The sequence below is a fragment of the Stenella coeruleoalba genome (assembly GCF_951394435.1).
Source record: "Stenella coeruleoalba genome assembly, chromosome: 5".
Classification (NCBI taxonomy): Eukaryota; Metazoa; Chordata; class Mammalia; order Artiodactyla; family Delphinidae; genus Stenella; species Stenella coeruleoalba.
In genome coordinates, this window is record NC_137150.1 from 25,797,392 (window position 1) to 25,815,553 (window position 18,162).

General features: G+C 35.9%; 1 protein-coding gene across 3 annotated transcripts in view; it reads right to left on the reverse strand.

The window, feature by feature from the left end:
• RASA2 (RAS p21 protein activator 2) overlaps positions 1-18,162 on the reverse strand; it is a 117,958-nt gene that overhangs the window by 45,831 nt on the left and 53,965 nt on the right. For all 3 annotated transcript variants that reach the window (XM_079922171.1, XM_079922170.1, XM_079922172.1), the window contains exons 6-9: positions 7,712-7,795; positions 5,971-6,043; positions 2,589-2,665; positions 674-775 (exon numbers count right to left, since the gene is read on the reverse strand). In XM_079922171.1, the coding sequence (XP_079778297.1) occupies positions 674-775; positions 2,589-2,665; positions 5,971-6,043; positions 7,712-7,795 (336 nt within the window). The remainder of the gene's footprint in view (positions 1-673; positions 776-2,588; positions 2,666-5,970; positions 6,044-7,711; positions 7,796-18,162) is intronic.

Here is an 18,162-nt window from a genome sequence, read left to right on the forward strand (position 1 = left end):
CTGATTCTACTAAGGAAACTAACATCAGTTTAATGTCCGAGCATTAACATGAGTTTAATGTCACTATTAGAAGTCATAAAAAGGTAATATTGTAGCCAATATTGAGCCACTAGAGCTCCTGAAAAGTGTGTTAACTGGATCAGCTCAACAACATCTAGGTCCTAGGCATTTAGAACATAACATCAGAGCCATCCATGGTGCATTTCAATGGGATTTGGGGTAGGAAAATCACTGGTGAGATCCCGTAAACAGCTGAATCCCTACAATAAACCTTTTGCTTTCAAACATCCACAGTTCCCATGCCCATTAATAAAGCTTCTGAACTACAGATGCTGATTTGTGATCAAGCATCTTCTCACATGGGCAACTCTTACGTAATGTTCGAAATGTTTTATATTTTTTCTTTAGAGTTAAGATTAAGTTTTTGAACATGAAAATATCCCTAGGCAATTCAGTTCTTTTATCTCAGTACCAGAGGACAAGTCATAAAACTAATATAATTGTACTTATGTTTCTGCAACAATAAATTAATGGCCAAATCAGTTAATGTTAATAACTTTGGGCTTATCCATTAAAAACTTAAAATATGCTCAAAGTAAGCATTTATTTGCATATACAGTGCATGAAAGGGGATGACCTACTATGTAGTTCACTACAATGTTTGTCTTCTTACCAGGCTTGATGAGAAGCATCAGTTCTTAACACGTTCACAGGAACCTTAATCTCACCGAGGAAAACATCTTGGACCAGGTTTCCATTGTTCCACAAGTCGATCCTGAAAATTTAAAAACTGGCTTTATTTTTTGCAAACAATGTGTAAGAGAACACACATGACCAAAAAGCTTCAAATTACTATGATTGGTATTCCAGCACTAATTTACTGTTCTGGGTACTTCTGCCATAAGCATCTTTGCCACAGACATCTTTGCCTCAAGCACTTTTTGCCGCATTTTCACCACATAACTAATTGGTCAAAGGCAATTTTGTGATAAAAGATAAAATAAAATAAGAGAGACATTAAAAAAGACACAAACATAAAAAATAAACAAAATTAAAAAGACTTTATTGCAAAATACAAAATTTATTTGAACACATTCAAAATGTGTGTAAATTCATGGCAATGCTGTGCAAATACTGACTCTATTTTGTGGGCTGTACCCAAACGCTTATCTTCGAAGTCTTTCGTTCACAGTATTTCACATGTTGTTTTTGTTTCTTGATTTGTCTCCTCATTCAGCATTGCACTTTTTTCCTAAAATTTCTTCCTTCGTTAAGACAGGTATGCGTTTCCAGACACTAGGATGCATATTGGTTTCTGAGTTTTGTACTGAAGCCTCCACACTCTTGTTTGTTCTTGCCATAGTGTCACATGTCTGCTGATGGATGCTTCGAAGTTCTATGCGAAATGTGGCTTTGCCTCTGTGCCTTTCAGGCCCTCAGCCTCTTTCTCCTCCAATGAGGTGTGTTTCCAAATAAGAAACCAATTCTTGGGGCAAATCACCGTCACTTGTCTGCTCAATGAAGCTATCAATAACGTCGATAACCAGGAGAAATGCTAACACATTTCAACCAGTTGAAACCAACTGTCAACTAGTTATTTTATTTTTCACAGCAAAGCTGACTTATGGCCAATTAGTCATGTGGCGAAAATGTCTGCGGCAAAAATGCCTACGGCAAAGATGCTTGTGGCAAAAGTACCAGACATAATTTTACATGCTTAAAAACAAGAGATGTTAGCATTGTCTTATACCTCACTGTCTAAACTAAAAAAAGCAGAATACTGCAGTAGCTTTTACTTAAAAGCATAGAAAGTGACTATCTTAAATAATCTAAAAGAAAGCACTTAAGTTTCTTAGTTTCAAAGTCTACACTTTATTTTAACCTGTAAAAATAAGGACTACAGAGTTCCTTTTTTGCTTTTGAGAAAAGAAACCAACACAAGACTACAGTTTCTTTCTCAATTAAAACCAGTTAATATGTAAAGATAGGTGATTTAGAAAAATACATTACCTGATCATTCCAAACATGTGATTAATACACCCTTTAGATGAACACACTGTTAACACCACACCTATACATGCATTTACAAAACTTTCCCCTCCCAAAGAGCATAGATATTTAAGACCTAGGAAATAGCACAAACTTCAAACACATGCACCTGTTGAATCATCTTACAAGACTTCTTACCTCACTGAAATTTCTGTTAGACAGCAGATATGTTAAGAAGAATAAAAAAATTATTTCTAAATTGGCTAATACATAATTACTTTTCTATATATTCTTTGCATTCATTATGCTATGATTTAGAAATTTACGGAGCAATTAAATTTGGGAAAAACTAAAAATATAATAAAATAGGTGAAAATTAGCTCATTTTCTTTTTAAAATAAATACACCTTAACTATTAGTACAAAGAAATTGGATTTTGAAAAGATTATTTGGATTTAAATTAGATGCACATTCCTCTAAGTTTCATCGATTAAGTTGCTAAAGAGAATTCTGTTAAGCTTGAGTCACCTTTTACAGTTAAATTTAGTATTTTCTTTTAGCACAGAACATAGCAATTCTGTAAAACCCAAGACACATACCTAATTTCCAGCTTTTCAATGTCCTCCTCTTCTACCTGAAACTGGGACTTTCTGGTGTAACTACTGGATCTGGTTACCTATAAACAAAATATTTTAGTAAAAAAAATTTTTTAATATCTTTTTCTTACATGAACTTTAAAAAACTATCATCCCTAAAATGTTCGACTGTGTATATTATAAACAGAGGAAAGTGCCTAAGTAATATTTTACCCAAAAGATAAATACAAAAACAGCTATGGAAGTAGCAGAGTGGCAAGAATAAGGTGGCAAAAAAAATATCAAAATCAACCTTACCTCCATACCCTTCCTTATCAACTCAATCTATGGCAACACTGGGTTCTCTGGCTCATATGTAATCTCTTGGTGACTCAGAGTAAAAGTGTTCTATTTCAGGGAAGCTGCATAGGCTAGGAACTGTCTGAAGACCTTCCCACATTTCTCAAGATACCAATGCCACCCGTACACTTCCTTCTCACATTTTTACCAAAAACATCAAGGCCGTTGGCAGGAACTTCCTCAACTACTGTCCACCTGAACATGTCCGTTCCCACACAGGCCTGTTTACTCGATGAGTGTTCTCATCCTCTTCCAAACAAGACGATGAGATGATCCTCCTCTTTTCTAAGACTGCTCCGTCCCCACACAGTATGCAGTAATAAGCACGCAGTAAACATGCAGCAAGCATTCGATCTATTTTAATTACAGCTTTCTTGACCAGACTGTTCACCTCATTCAAGTCTAAGAAAAATTCTCCCCTTAAATTATGGTCTTCCTATCTCTTTCCTTTCACAGACAAATATCTCAAAACTGTTACCCATCCTTACAGCCTCCACTTCCTCACCACCCACTCACTAGTTACTCACTGCAGTAACTCCTTATAATCCGGCTTCCTCACAGATCACCCTCCCCAGACCCCTCTCTTAGTCATCAAGTCTGATGATGAAATTCTTAGCTCTCACCTTCCTTGACCCCTTTATCTGGACAAGTGACCATACAACCGTACTCCCTTTTCCCAGAGCTACTCTGGTCTTTTGAGTTTACCCAGCACTATCCTGGCTACCTTCTGCTCTCTTTGCTTCTTCCTCTGGTACTTCTTCCTCAGAACCTATAAATATGGGTTTTCTCCAGGGTTTTATATTTTATTTTGCTCTACATACGTACTGCATAGTGCTGTACAAAGTGCTTTCACATCCATTATCTCTTTTATTCATCAGAACACTGCCCTGAAGCAGGCAGGGCTAGATTTATTATCCTCATCTTGAAAATGAGGAAGCTGAAGTACAGAAATTAAGAGACATACTCAAAGTCAAATACATAATATGTGGCAGAACTAACCTTCTTCACTTTTTTCCTTTATTGTATACCTCTACTCCTTTGGCTTTCTTTCCTGACTTGCTGTAAGCAATTCCTGATTCTTTATCTACAACCATCACCCATCACAGTCATGAACTTCCTATGGGAGGATTTTACATATCTGAGTCCAAGCTCATTATGCCCCAAACTGAACCACTTATGTTTTCCTTCTTAACTTTTCTATTTTTCCAGATTTGAAATCATGAAGACAACATTTGACTCCTCATTTTCTCTCTTCTTCTATAACCAATTTGTTATCTCGCCATCTGCAGTTTCTTTCTCATCCATCTCTTCCTCTCATTTCCATATTACTTCTCTTGAATCAGAGCCCCCCCTTTCTGCTTTTTCCTTTTTTAAAAAAACACCTAAGCTACAACAGTCTCTTGATCTCTGTTCTCTCTCTCAGCCATCTGGCCCACAGATCATGGTTAATTCTTCCCAAAACAGTGCATTACTCATTACTTCCAGGTTCAAAAACATTCAATGGCTAACACAGCACTTCAGCCTGGCTCTCAAGGCCTTTCATTAGTTGGTCCTACTCTTATCTTTTTAAGCTTAGTTCCCATTATTCCCTTTTAGTCAAATCACTACTTGCTACTCTTTGGACATAACTTTCTGCTTTTCTGTCTCTATGTCTCTGCTCAAAATGTTCCTTCTCTAATACTCTTTCCTCTGGCTTAACTCACCTAGAGCAGAGCTACCCAGTATCTACTACTGCATTTTACTGCTGAGTGTATGCACACACATGTACGCTTTGGGTCTCCTGCTCTCACTAGAGCACAGAGATTGGACTTTTATCTTTATAATCAACTCAACAAAGGGCCCTTTGAATGAATGGTTCAAGGCCTAATATGTATGCTTGCATATAGCAAAGAGGTCAGGTCTTGACTGTCAAAGGACCATCTGCTTGCTGCTGCAAGTCGCCCCTTCTTGGTTTTCTCCAGGCTAGATGTAACAGCCATTTGTAAGTACAGAACAACTGAACTGAGCAAGTCCTGAGCCGGGAAATGGGGCGTCTCACACTGGTGCACTTTCTTTTGTTTTCTTTCTTCCTTGCCTCCACCCCCCACAATTCCTCCTACTTCAATCTTGGCATTTCTTCAACTGTGTTCCCTTATTAAAGTACAGTAAGCAGGCATGGCTAGATGTGCCCTCGCTCTTTTCACTTTGAAACATCAAGAAAAACACACACAAAAAGAAGGAAAAGCACAAAATGTAACTCTTTTTTTCAAATCTTCCTTACATGGTAATCTCAACTGCAACATATTCTATGGGTAGAACACAATCTTTTAGAATACAGTTTGATTATTTTTGTTTTTTTCCTATAGTTTCTAATAATATGAAAAAGCATTTATTTAACAAATGCTCCACAGTAGAGAACTCCAAAGCACTGTATTTTGGGCAACTTCAAGGCAGCTGAAGTTCTCTAAGAAAATAAGCATGTGTCCACAGAGTGATTTAGCTAAAAAGAACTTAATAATAAGGCCTTAATCATATAACAGTTTATAGTCTTGAAGCATTTTCACATTTGAACCTCCTAAAAACGCTGAGTTAGGTAGGGATGCTACTGTTTTCTCTTACAAAATTATCCTTTCACAAGATAAGAAATTTGAGTCTCCCATGTAGTGATTTGTTCAAACTCAACTGGGACCAGAACCCAGATCTACCAAGTGATATCGTACTTATTTAACTAGTGGTTTTCAAATAATATTCTGCAGAAGAGTCCTGGGGCCACTGCATGTTAGGTCAGGGGCTGGATAAGGTAGGGTTCTGTGTGAAGGGGGTTGTGATATTGAGGATGACTGAAGAGTAGGTGTGGTCCTAGACTTCCCCATCTTCAAATCAATCACAGCTCTGCCGTTATTTGTTTTATGCACTGGGCCTCTACTGTGTTACACTGTGGTTCTACTGCTTAGAAATGCTTAGTTGCATTAGTTAATAAAATTATGACTATGGCCAGAATTTGAAAAAAAGAAGTAAATCAGCATTCAATATTCAATGTTAACATTTAAATAAAACAAAATGTTACCTCAAAATAAAAGATTTCATTAAACTGCGGATTGCTTGTTTTCTTCTTTACTTTTGTCTTCTTTTGGTCATTCCTGTTCCAATGTGGTAGAGTTTTACCTTGTAGAACTTAATAGTACACAATTATAAAACATGCTATTTCCAACCAGGGAGCCTGACCTCTTTCTGTTTAACTGTTAAGATGACTCGGGGAAGGCAGTAGCTTTAAATATTACTTGGGGGAAAAAAACTGAGGTGTCTCTAAAACTTCAAATCAAAGAACACACAAATTTTGTATATCTGATATATGCCAAGATTATATTATTCTATGGCTATACTAGATTGACTGCCAAGCTTACTTCAGGGGTTTTTAATAACACATTCGATTATACAAGCAACTCGAAATAAATGGTAGAAGGAAGACAATGAGATTCAGAGTACCTTTATCTATGCTGAAAACTACCAGAGGAACACGAAAAGCATTCTTAGTTTACTTCTTGGGCTTCAGCCACAATGTGGCTTTTTAAAAAAAACTTTTAATTTTGAAATAATTACAGATTGAGAGGAGGTTGCAAAGAAATGTACAGGGAAGTCCCATGTAACCTTTCCCCAGCCTCCGCCAATGGTAACATCCTCCAAATGACAGTACAATATCAAAACCAACAGTGACTTTTTAAAACAAATTCACAAGCCAAATAATTTCTATCTGTACATTACTAAGCAATTACACTAAAGGATCTATCAGGTATTGATTATAAACAAAAACCAAAACCAAAACCAGCTCAACTAGATTAAACATTTTTAACACACAAAACTCAATCCCTCTGATAGTATGAATGTTATAGGATTGAGTATCTGCTTTTAGCAAACAGGTCAGGTTTATATTTTTAAATATAAAACCATCTATAATAATAATAGGATACTATTGTTTGAGAACCCAATAAGTACCAGGCATGGTGCTTTACATACATAGGGACAAATACATTTTTCAAAGTGACTTACTGGTGATTTTCTAAAAAATAAGAATACATAGCTTGGGGTTGGGAAGAAGAAGTGCATGTCTATGTGTATATACATGTGCTTGTGTAGAGGGAATAGTATGCTCTTTGTTTCCTGACTCTAAACCTTCAAGTTGTAGACAAATTTCAGACTAGTCAGGCTCTGAAAGAAACCATAATGAAATTATAAAACAGAAAATACTACAAAGTGTGATAGATTTTCCATAAATTATCGTAAGTAATTAACATCAATGATACAGTGCACTTCACCATGTTCTGGTACTTCAGCAGTTTGTCTACAGCTTGGAATTCTCTCTGTACAGCACAGATGCCATGAGAAAAAAGGTATTTTTAGTCCTGAGTTGTTTTCCAGATAAAAATATAGAAATTCCTTTGCTATTTTGAACTAGCATTTATTAAAACAGGATTCTACCTGCAATAAGATCTAAGACATTTGAAACTAGGAAGGCTGATGATGAATGAAGGTCAGGTTTATGTTTTAAAGTACACTTTAACTACTATAAAACACAGGTTGCTCCCCATAGCCTAAGAGTCTGGCAGATTTGAAATGGCACTCATTTTCTTTTATAAAAATAGGAGTTGGTTGTTTGCAAGTGAATAATAGAACTAACTGAAGATTTTTCTTTCAAAGCATTCGTTACTTTGTGTCATAAATAGCTATTTAGCAAGTTCTCTTAGAACTTTAATTTTGTAATTGTTAAACTTTAAAACTTAAAAATCTGATACTAATTCAATAAGCATTACCTAGAAGGGCCCACAAGAGAAACTGTTGCATAAGGGTCACAGCTTTGTCCATTTATGAGAGGCAACCCATGGCATGCCTTGACACTAAGGAAGAATAAAGAAAAATTAACGTTATTATATTCAAGTTAAACAACATAAAACATTTATATTCAAGTTAAACAACCTAAAACATTATCTTTAAATACGAATTAATACATTCAAAGGGTTAAAATTGTTTTCCACATGTCTGAAGTTGTATGCCTATATACCACCTACCCAAACATATGTACATATGCATTTATTTACTTTTGCTGTATTTCCAAATAGGACTAAACCACCACAGCCAGTACTGAGACTACCAAATAATATTTGGATATACACAAGGTCTATCCAACAAGGTACACGCTGTGGTTTGATAATAACATTAAAACTACTGTGGCTTCTAAAAAGGAAAAGAAAGCTGTGTGAACCTTAAAGGAGACACTACAAACCAAGTCAAATCTGTGGCATCATATCCTCTGCTAAAGCATGAATGAGAAACAAGGAAACAACTGTGGTTTCCACTTAAAATCTGATTCATAAATAAAGGGCAAGCCACATACAGTTCTGCAGCCTCTTATTCTGACTCTCAGTAACAGCTCCTGCATCATTCTGTAGAAAAAGTTTTAGACCATAAAAACCAAGGTCATCTCATCCACTCCATGACAACAGTCATTGGTATTTACAGAGAACACAGAATCTGACTTAATGACCTGCTCCTCAAATTTTCTCTTTATTGAGTTCACGAATTTAGTTTAGCAGCTAAGGGTGTACATTTCCCAGTGCCTACAAGAAACTCATGAGTGTTAGTGAAAAGTATTCTTTGTTGAAAGATGTGGGCTATTGAGCAACATCCTAATTTCTCTCCACAACCCACAGATCATATACGTGGGTGAGGTGCAAATGGTGTGCTGCCGAGTAAAGAAAGAAATGATAATATGACTCATTTCTATTAAATTGGGTATTAAAAATCAAATTTAAAAAATTTCTGAAACTAACCGAAGAAAGTACAGGCCAAGATAACAATTCTGATTATTGATGTCAGGCCTGGGTACAGTCAAATTTTCCCACTGTACATACTGTTTGAAATTTACACTTCTCAGGCTAAACCTCAAAATGATACCCATTTTGATATAGTATGTGCAGTTTACTATTTATTTTCACAAAATGCATCAAACTCTCACAACTGCCTTTAAGAAGGGTATCATCATGCATCTTTAAAGAAGAAAGTAAGGTTCAAAAAGCTTACGTGAGAAAGTAACAAAATAAGGCTAAAGAGGTAATACAACTTGTAAGAAGTGGGCCGAGACTCAACTTCTACTTTCTTAACCCCATTTCTAAAATTTAAGTCCTCCTACAGTCCCACTGTGCCTGAATATAGTGTATTACTTTCCTTCTAATACCAAATTTATCTCATGTAAACACTAATTATGTAAAATCTTAATCATAAAAATTCACTACAATTTTATGAGGTATAAAAACACTGAGAGGACTTCCCTGGTTGCACAGTGGCTAAAAATCCGCCTGCCAGCGCCGGGGACACAGGATCGAGCCCTGGTCCGGGAAGATGCTGCAGAGCAACTAAGCCTGTGCGCCACAACTACTGAGCCTGCGCTCTAGAGCCCACGAACCACAACTACTGAGCCCGCGTGCCACAACTACTCAAGCCCGCGTGCCCCAACTGCTCAAGCCCACGCACCTAGAGCCCGTGCTCCGCAACAAGAGAAGCCAACGCAATGAGAAGCCCGTGCACTGCAACGAAGAGTAGCCCCCACTCGCCGCAACTAGAGAAAGCCCACGCGCAGCAACAAAGACACAACACAGCCAAAAACAAACAAACAAATAAATATATGTTTTAAAATAAAATTTCAAAAAAATGAGAATAATGGGGACTTCCCTGGTGGCACAGTGGTTAAGAACCTGCCTGCCAATGCAGGGGACACGGGTGTGAGCCCTGGTCCAGGAAGATCCCACATGCCGCGGAGCAACTAAGCCCGCGGGCCACAACTACTGAGCCTGCGTGCTGCAACTACTGAAGCCCACGCGCCTAGAGCCCATGCTCTTCAACAAGAGAAGCCACTGCAATGAGAAGCCCACTCACCGCAATGAAGAGTAGCCCCCGCTCGCTGCAACTAGAGAAAGCCCATGAACAGCAATGAAGACCCAACGCAGCGAAAAATAATGAATAAATTAAATAAATAAATTTATTTTAAAAAAAGAGAAAAATGCTGTTCAGTATACAAACACTTCTATAAGAATACCCACAAACCAAAAAAGCAATACCCACAGTCCAAAAGTGTGAGTCTATAAAAAAAATCAGAAGTACTCTTAATTTTTAAATCTAAGTATAAAAATTGGGTTTTCTAACACACAAGTAGTATTATTAAATACATATTATTTTATTTGCTACGTACGTTATGAAATAATTTTCCTAATTACCTAGGATACAACTATTCTTCTAGTTGGTAAATCAAGCAATTTCACATCATAAACCATGGATAAGCAGAAAACGAATGTTAAAATAACCTTAGTATGCTAAATTATCTTGTATTTTATTTATATGTGACACATAATGTATTTGATATTGACACATTTTTTAGGAATTACAAAGGAAAATAAGTTTAGTCCAAACTTGTTTATAATACAGAATGATCTGATTGTTTTCCTTGGATTTTTTTTTTTTTAAACTAGAAGACAAATACTAACTTCTACATACAGGAGTACATAGTACAGGGAGTAACAGGGAACAGATTTATCCTCCCACCTCAAACACTTAAAAAAAAAAATGGGTAGTATCAGCAGCTCAGGACAGTGATCTCTGATGGGGGGAATAAACAAAGTGAGCCCTCTAACTGTCCTAGCCTACTGTTAGATGGTCTCCCTGAGAAGAAAGAAAGGGCTGTCAGCTGGGGAAGGCCAAAGTGACTAGAGTTCCCAGGTCAGAGTACTGGAGGAAAGAAAGCTGCACAGAAAGAAAGAAACCTCCAGAGAGCTACAAAAGAACTGGCCCCCCGACCCACCCATACCCGGAGTCTCCAGCTGAGTGCTGATAAACATATACATGTGAGGAAACTATCTGAGGCTGGGGAAAGAACCATTAGAAAAGAGCAGAGGGAACAATTCCAGAAGCCCACAAATGACTAGCAAGAGATCCCAAGGGCCACAGTAAAAAGCTGGTAATTATGGGTGCTGCCTCAGTAGTGGGAAAATATTAGCCCCAGACTAAAGGCCACTCTTGTTCCATCTAACAAAGCTTATAAGCAAACCACAAATGAACCAAACTATTTCCAAGTAACTAAGTCTTCAAGTATATTCATAGGAATACAAAAATATCCAGCAACTTCACAATATCTAGCATCCAATAGAAAATAACCAGGAACACAAAGAATCAAGAAAATACAACACATGATCAAAAAGAAAAACAAATCAATAGTAACAGATCCAGAAATGACACAGTTGATAGAATTAGTAGACAAGGACATAAAAAAAGTTATTATAACTATATTTCATATGTTTGGTAGAGACACAGAAGACATTAAATTTTGAAAGTGTACAAGGTGTGACATGAAAAACACTGAGTGGCATTAACAGAAGATTAGATACGGCAGAAGAAAAGATTAGTATACATGAAGACAGAGTAACAGACACATCACATAGTTATGTAAATGGCCTAAGCATGCCAATTAAAAAGGAGAGATTTTCAGATTGGACAAAAAAAATTATACACTGACTTTAAAACTCCTTTAAATATAAGATAAAATTAAGTTAAAAGTAAAGAAAGTGGAAAAATATAAACCATACTAATACTAATTAAAAGAAAGCTGATTTAATGGGTAATGACAAACCAAATGTCCATTAGCAAGGGTCTAGCTGAATGAATGATAGTATCTATAGGATGGAATTCTATGTAGTTGTCAAAAAGAATGAGGTAAATCTCTATTCCCTAATTACTCTGATATGGAGTGATCTTCAGGATATATTCTTAACTGAAAAAAGAGGAAGTTACAGAACTCTGTACTCTGTGTAAGAATGGAATGAGAAACATGAATATATTCTAATTTTTATTTATACATGTGCATATATTTATTTGCTTATACTTGTAAAAATACTGGAAAGAAAGGCCAAAACTTTTAAATATAGGAATTAGTAGGGTAGAGGACTGGGAATGGACTTGTTCGAAGATACCTTTATATAGTTTTGAGTTTGGCAACATAGTCAACTTTTATATTTCAAAAGTGAGATTAAACTCAAGAAATAACCCTTACAAAGTAAACAAAAACAAACCTGAGAAACCACTAAAAAAAAAGGGAATTAGTTCAAAGGACTAGAGCACAGTATTTGATTCTATATCCTTAGTGATATATTCTATATTCTTAGAACAAACAGCAGTAAGACCTCTAAAACTTCATTCAGTAACCTAATTATCAGTGGTAATACTGGTATTATTATTTTGAATCTATTGTCTATATCTTCGAAGATAATGTAAATAAATAATTATGTTAAGTATTTATGTAATGTTAGGGATTAAGATTTTCAATGTTAGAGGAAAGAGATACCAGTATAAAATCAAAGTTAGATTTAAAATCTTGTAATATTAAATTAAGAAACATGAAAAAAAGGAAGAAGGCAAGTAAACCAGCCAGCCAGGCAGCCAGAGTGGCTATATTAATATCAAAGCAGATTTTGCAACAAAGAATATTACCAATATTAGAATAAAGAGGGTTATTTTATAATAATGAGTTCAATTTATCAAGCAGACATAAAAATCCTAAATGTTAAGTCCCTATTATAGCTGTAAAACAAATGAAGCAAAAACTGATAGAACTGCAGGGAGAAACTGACAAATCCACAAATAGTTGGCGATTTTAACACCCAATAAAGCAAATAAGAATGAAAGTTTAAACAATACTGTCAACCAACCTAACATAATTAACATTTATAAAAAACAGTGTATCTACCAAAAGCAGAAAACACTCTTCAAATGCACACAAAACATGTACCAATATAAACTATATTTTGGGGACAAAAAATAAGTTTTGGTAAACTTTAAAATATTCAGATCATACAAAATATGTTGACAACAGTGGAATTAAATGAGAAATCAGCAACAAAAAGGTATCTGGAAAATCCTCAAATATTTGGAAACAAAATTAACTTACCTCTAAATAATCCCATGGGTCAAAAAATAAAAGAAAAATTATAAAGTATTTTTAAATGAATGAAAATGAAAACTCAGTATATCAAAATTTGTGGGATCCAGCTAAAGTAGTACTTAGATGAAAATGGATAGCACTAAGGAAAGAAAGATTTCCAATCACTGACCTCAGCTTCAATCAAAAGAAACTTTAAAAAGAAGAGCAAGTTAAACCCAAAATAAACAGAAATAATAAAAGTGAAAATCAATAAAAGAGAAAACAGAAAATATATAAAAACAATAAAATCAAAAGCCATTTCTTTAAGAAGGTCATTAAAATTGATAAACCTCTAGCTACACTGATAAGGAAAAAAAAGAGTGAAGACACAAATTACCAACATTAGGATATCACCATGAAGTCTACACATATTAAAGGGATAAAAAGGAATAACTGAACAACTTTATACAAAGAATTGTACAACTCAGATTAAATGGTCAAATTCCCTGAAAGATACAAACTACCAAAATTACTGAAAAAAAAATTTTTTTTGAATAATTATGTATCTATTAAAGAAATTGAATTCCTGGTTAAAAACCTTTCCAACAAAAAACAAAACAAAAACATTCCAGGCCCAGATGGCTTCACTTGTGAATTCATATATTAATCATATAAAAAATAAATTACATCAATTCTATAGAAACTCAGAAAATCGAAGAGGAGAAAATACTTCCCAATTCATTCAAAGAGACCATTAATATCCTGATTCCAAAACCAGACAAAGACATTACAAGAAAAGAAAAGTACAGACCAATATCCTTCATGAACAGAGATGCAAAAATCCTTAACAAAATTTCAGCAAATCAAAGCCAGCAATACATGAATATTAACACAACATGACCAAGTGGACGCTGGCTTAACATACAAAAATCAATCAACAAGATTCACCATATTAACAGATGAAAATAAAAAAAGCATAAGATCGTTTGAATATCCATCCCTGATAAAAATTCTCAGCAAACTAGGAACAAAAGGGAACTTTCTCAACCTGATGAAGGATGGCTAACATTGTACTTACTGGTAAAAAAACTGAAGGTTTTCCCCCTAAGATAAGGAATAAGACAAGGATGTCTGCTCTCACAACTTCTACTCTGGTACTGGAGGTTCTGGCCAGTACAATAAGGTAAGAAGCAGAAATAAAAGGTATCCAGACTGAAAAGGAAGAAGCAAAACTCTATTCATAGAGGACACAATTGTCTATGTACAAATTCAATGCAATCTATTTTTCAAAAGCTAGTAGAACTAATAAGTGAATGTAAGAAGGTTACAGGATACAAAACAATTTTTTGAATTTCCATATAGTAGCAACAACCATATATTCAATTTGTCTCAAGTTTCTCTCCTCAGGTTCTTTCCCTCAGCCTGTTTCTCTAATATAAAGATCACTGCCTGGACTTCAAGTCACTCTGTACCTATCTAATTTTTCTGTTTTTCTCTCCAAATTTCTTGACCTCCCCACTCACTCCTCACCCTACTGAAACCCAGTTTTTTCTGCATTTGTCATTCTATGGACAGTCTCCTCATTAAGGTCCCCTGAGTGTCAAATGCTATCCATATTTTTCAGGGCTCCTCTCACTGGACTTCTTAGCTGCATGCAATATTCCTGATCACTCTCTCCTTGAAACGCTCTTCTCTCTTGGTTTCCTTGACCCTCACTCTCCTAACTTCCCTCATGTCACCTATCTGTCTCCTTCATGTTTTCCTCACATGTTTTTCTACGTCTACTGCTGGATTTGCTCTCAGTCAACTGCTCTCTTTATGCTACATAACCTCCCTTAAGCCTACTTCTATCACATCTATTCTTATGGCCACAACTACCATCAACCATACATTTCTATATGAGATCTCACCACAGAGTTAAAGATTTTTATATCTAAATGCCTGATGGAAATCCCTACCTAGATGTTCAAGAGCAGCTAAAACTCAACTCATTACCATCTCTTATTAAAGCAGCTTCTCTTCCCGTATTTCCTCTTCATTGTGTATACCACCACCACCAAGCAACACAATCTAGAAATCTACAGCCACACTTAAATTCTCCTTCCTCCTCACTTTCTATATCTAATCAATCAGTAAGTTTCAGTGATTCTACTCTTTAAATATTACTTCATCTGGCCTCTTTTCTCACATCTGCAACTGTTGCTCTGGCACAGAAGCCATCACCTCTGACTTGGATCACCCTAACACCCTTCAAATTCACCTTTCTATACTTACTGCTGTCACAAATCTGATCTTTCTAAAATGCAAATTTGTCCATACTCTATTGTCTACAATCTTCCAATAGTTCCATAAGCTCATGTAAGTTTTATAAGGTCAGATGGTACATAAGCGGCTCTTAAGATCTAGCTCCAGCCTATTTACCAATTTCTGACCAATCTTTGACTCAAGGTTCATATATTAGGCAACATCAAACTGCTTTTAATTATACACACACACACACAACACCATGCTGTTTCTCGCCTCCATATTTTTGCCTACACTATTCTTTCCTTCTGGGGGAAAAAAAAAACCTCACTTTTTCTAGGCAAGCTACTTTCTCTTCATCCTTTAAGAAGACAGTGTTACCTTTCGTCATTTAATTGTTTTAAAATTTATTTAGTGCCTATTAAGTGCCAGATGCTGGAGCCATGAGGTGAATAAGACAAACATGGCCCCTGCACTCATGGAGCACAGAGTCTACCTGAAGAAAGAGATAACAATCAATAAATCAAAAATAATAATAATTAGAAATAGTGGCAAGTGCTATGGAAGAAAAAGAACAGGGTACCCTATTTTAGAGTAAGTGATATTTAAGTTGAAACTTAAAGGACAAGAATGAACCAGTTAGAAGAAGAATGGGCATAACGGCATTCCAGGCAAAAGGAAAGGCAAATGTACATCTCTGAGCTGGAAGAGTAATGTCACATTTGAAGAAGTGAGAGAAGGCCAGCAAGCATATGAAGAGGAAGCACGCCACAAAATGAAATCAAAGAGGCAGGCCGGGTCACTGGTTCTTATGGGCCACGGTAAGGAGATTGGATTTTATTCTAAAAGCACTGCAAAAATCACTAAGTGCTTAAGCAGGGGACTGCCATGATCTAGTTTATGTTTCAGAAGACTGCTCTGGGCTGCTTACAAAGAGAATGGATTGCAGACTGGAAGACCAGCTAAAAGATTATTGAAATAGTCAAGGTAAGAAATGATTGGTGGTTTGAAATAAGGAGATGTCAGAAAGTATTATGAAAAATTAGAAAATTCAAGAAAAATTTTTATAGAATCAGTAAGAAATAGATCCAATCTTGGGGCAGAGAGAGGAGAAAAGATTTTAAGTGACTCCCATATTTCTGCCTTGAGCTATGGGGAGGAGCTGGACAGATACAAGAATCAATACTGCAGCTTTAAATGTGTTAAATTTGCAATGCTGTGAGACATCGAAGGTAGGCTGACATGTAAGTCTGGAGTTAGAAAAAAGACCTGGGTTGAATGCATAAGGTGTACACAATTTTTTAAAAACGTTTTATTTTGCAATAATTTCTGACTTCCAAAAAGTTGTTAAATAATATGCAGAGTTCCTGTATACCCATCACCCAATGTTAACATTTTGTGTAATCAGAGTAGAATTATAGAAGCAGGAAACTAACATTGATACGATGTTAGTTAATAATAACAAGTTGTATTTAGCTGTCATGTCTCCTTAGTCCCCTCCATCCTAAAACAGTTCCTTACTTTTCCTGCTTTGTCCCATGATCTTGCCAGTACTGGCCAGTTATTTTGTAGAATATTCCTTAAATTGAACTTGTCTGATGTCTGTTCACGATTACATTGAGGTTATGTGTCTTGATATCCTTCTCAATGCAAATTAACAGGAGGTACTGAATGTCTCATTATCAGTGACATTAACTTTGATCACTCAGTTAAGATGGTACTTATCAGACATCTTATAGGGTTATTCTTTGAGACTATGCATATATGCTGTTTGTCATTACACTTATGCTCACTTAGCATCTCTAGATGATTCGTCCCTGCACTAATTATTATTGTAGTGTTTGCTAATAGTGATGTTTCTATTTCCATCACTTGTCCTATATTCATCAATAAGGAAAAGCAGTCCTTTCTCTCCCATGTATTTACTTAATTGTTACATCAGCATTGGCTCATGGATATTTATTTTATTCTACAGGTTTTAATCCATTATTATCATTATTTATTTTGATGATCAAATTGTCCCAGATTTGGTTATTTGGAGCTCTTTCAAGCTGACTTCAACATCCTTTCCACATGCCCTCATTATTTTCTGAGCAATTCCGTACTTTCTGATTCCATAGATTCTGTGGGCTCATCTTGTATTTTTCTCTGCCCAAACCCAGAAACCAGTCACTGCTAAAAAGACAAAACAAAACAAAACAAAACTCCTCCACGTTCTTTTTATTGGAGCAGTTCTATTACTGTAGCCATTGGCCACATTTAGCTATTTAAATTATAATTAATTAAAATTAGACAAAATTTAAAATTTAGCTCTTTAGTTGCACTAGTCATATTTCAAGTTTTCAATAAGCCACACAAAGCTAGTGGCCACCATATTGGACAGTTAAGACATAAACATTTTCATCATCACAAAAAGATCTAGTGCCTAGTGCTGACTAGAGAATGGTATTTAGAAATCAAGATATGGGTGCTAAGTATGCTCATTGCTACTGGGATGACACTGTTTGCAGGCCTTCTCAGTGAACACTCAGAGCTAGTGTATACACGTATACACACACACACACACACACACACACACATCTATTAGACAATCTTACTTTGAAAAGTCTGCATTCAAAGGAGAACAGAGAAATGGGGATGGTAGCTGGGAGAGGGGGCTGGAGATGAGGTCTGGGAAGGCATGTCTTTTAGAATGGAAGATCCTAGAACATGTTTACATGCTGGTGAGAACAATCCAAAAGAGCAAGTAAAGCTGATGAAACAGAAGAAGGGATAACTGAAGGAGCAAAGTCCTTTGTAGGGGAAAGAGAAAGAATCCAGAGTTCAGATGGAGGAATTCACTCCCAACAAGAAAAGGAGCACCTCATCGACTAAAACATAAGGACAAAAAGATGGAGGCCAATACAGGTTTGCAGGTTTGGATTCAGGAAGATGTGACCAATTTGCAGTCTGTAGTGATGGAGAATCTCATAGGTGTATTAGAGAAGCACAGTAAAACTCCGTGATAGTTGTAAGTATCCAAGTGAGGTTTGTGATCATGAATTTAAAGTAAAATTA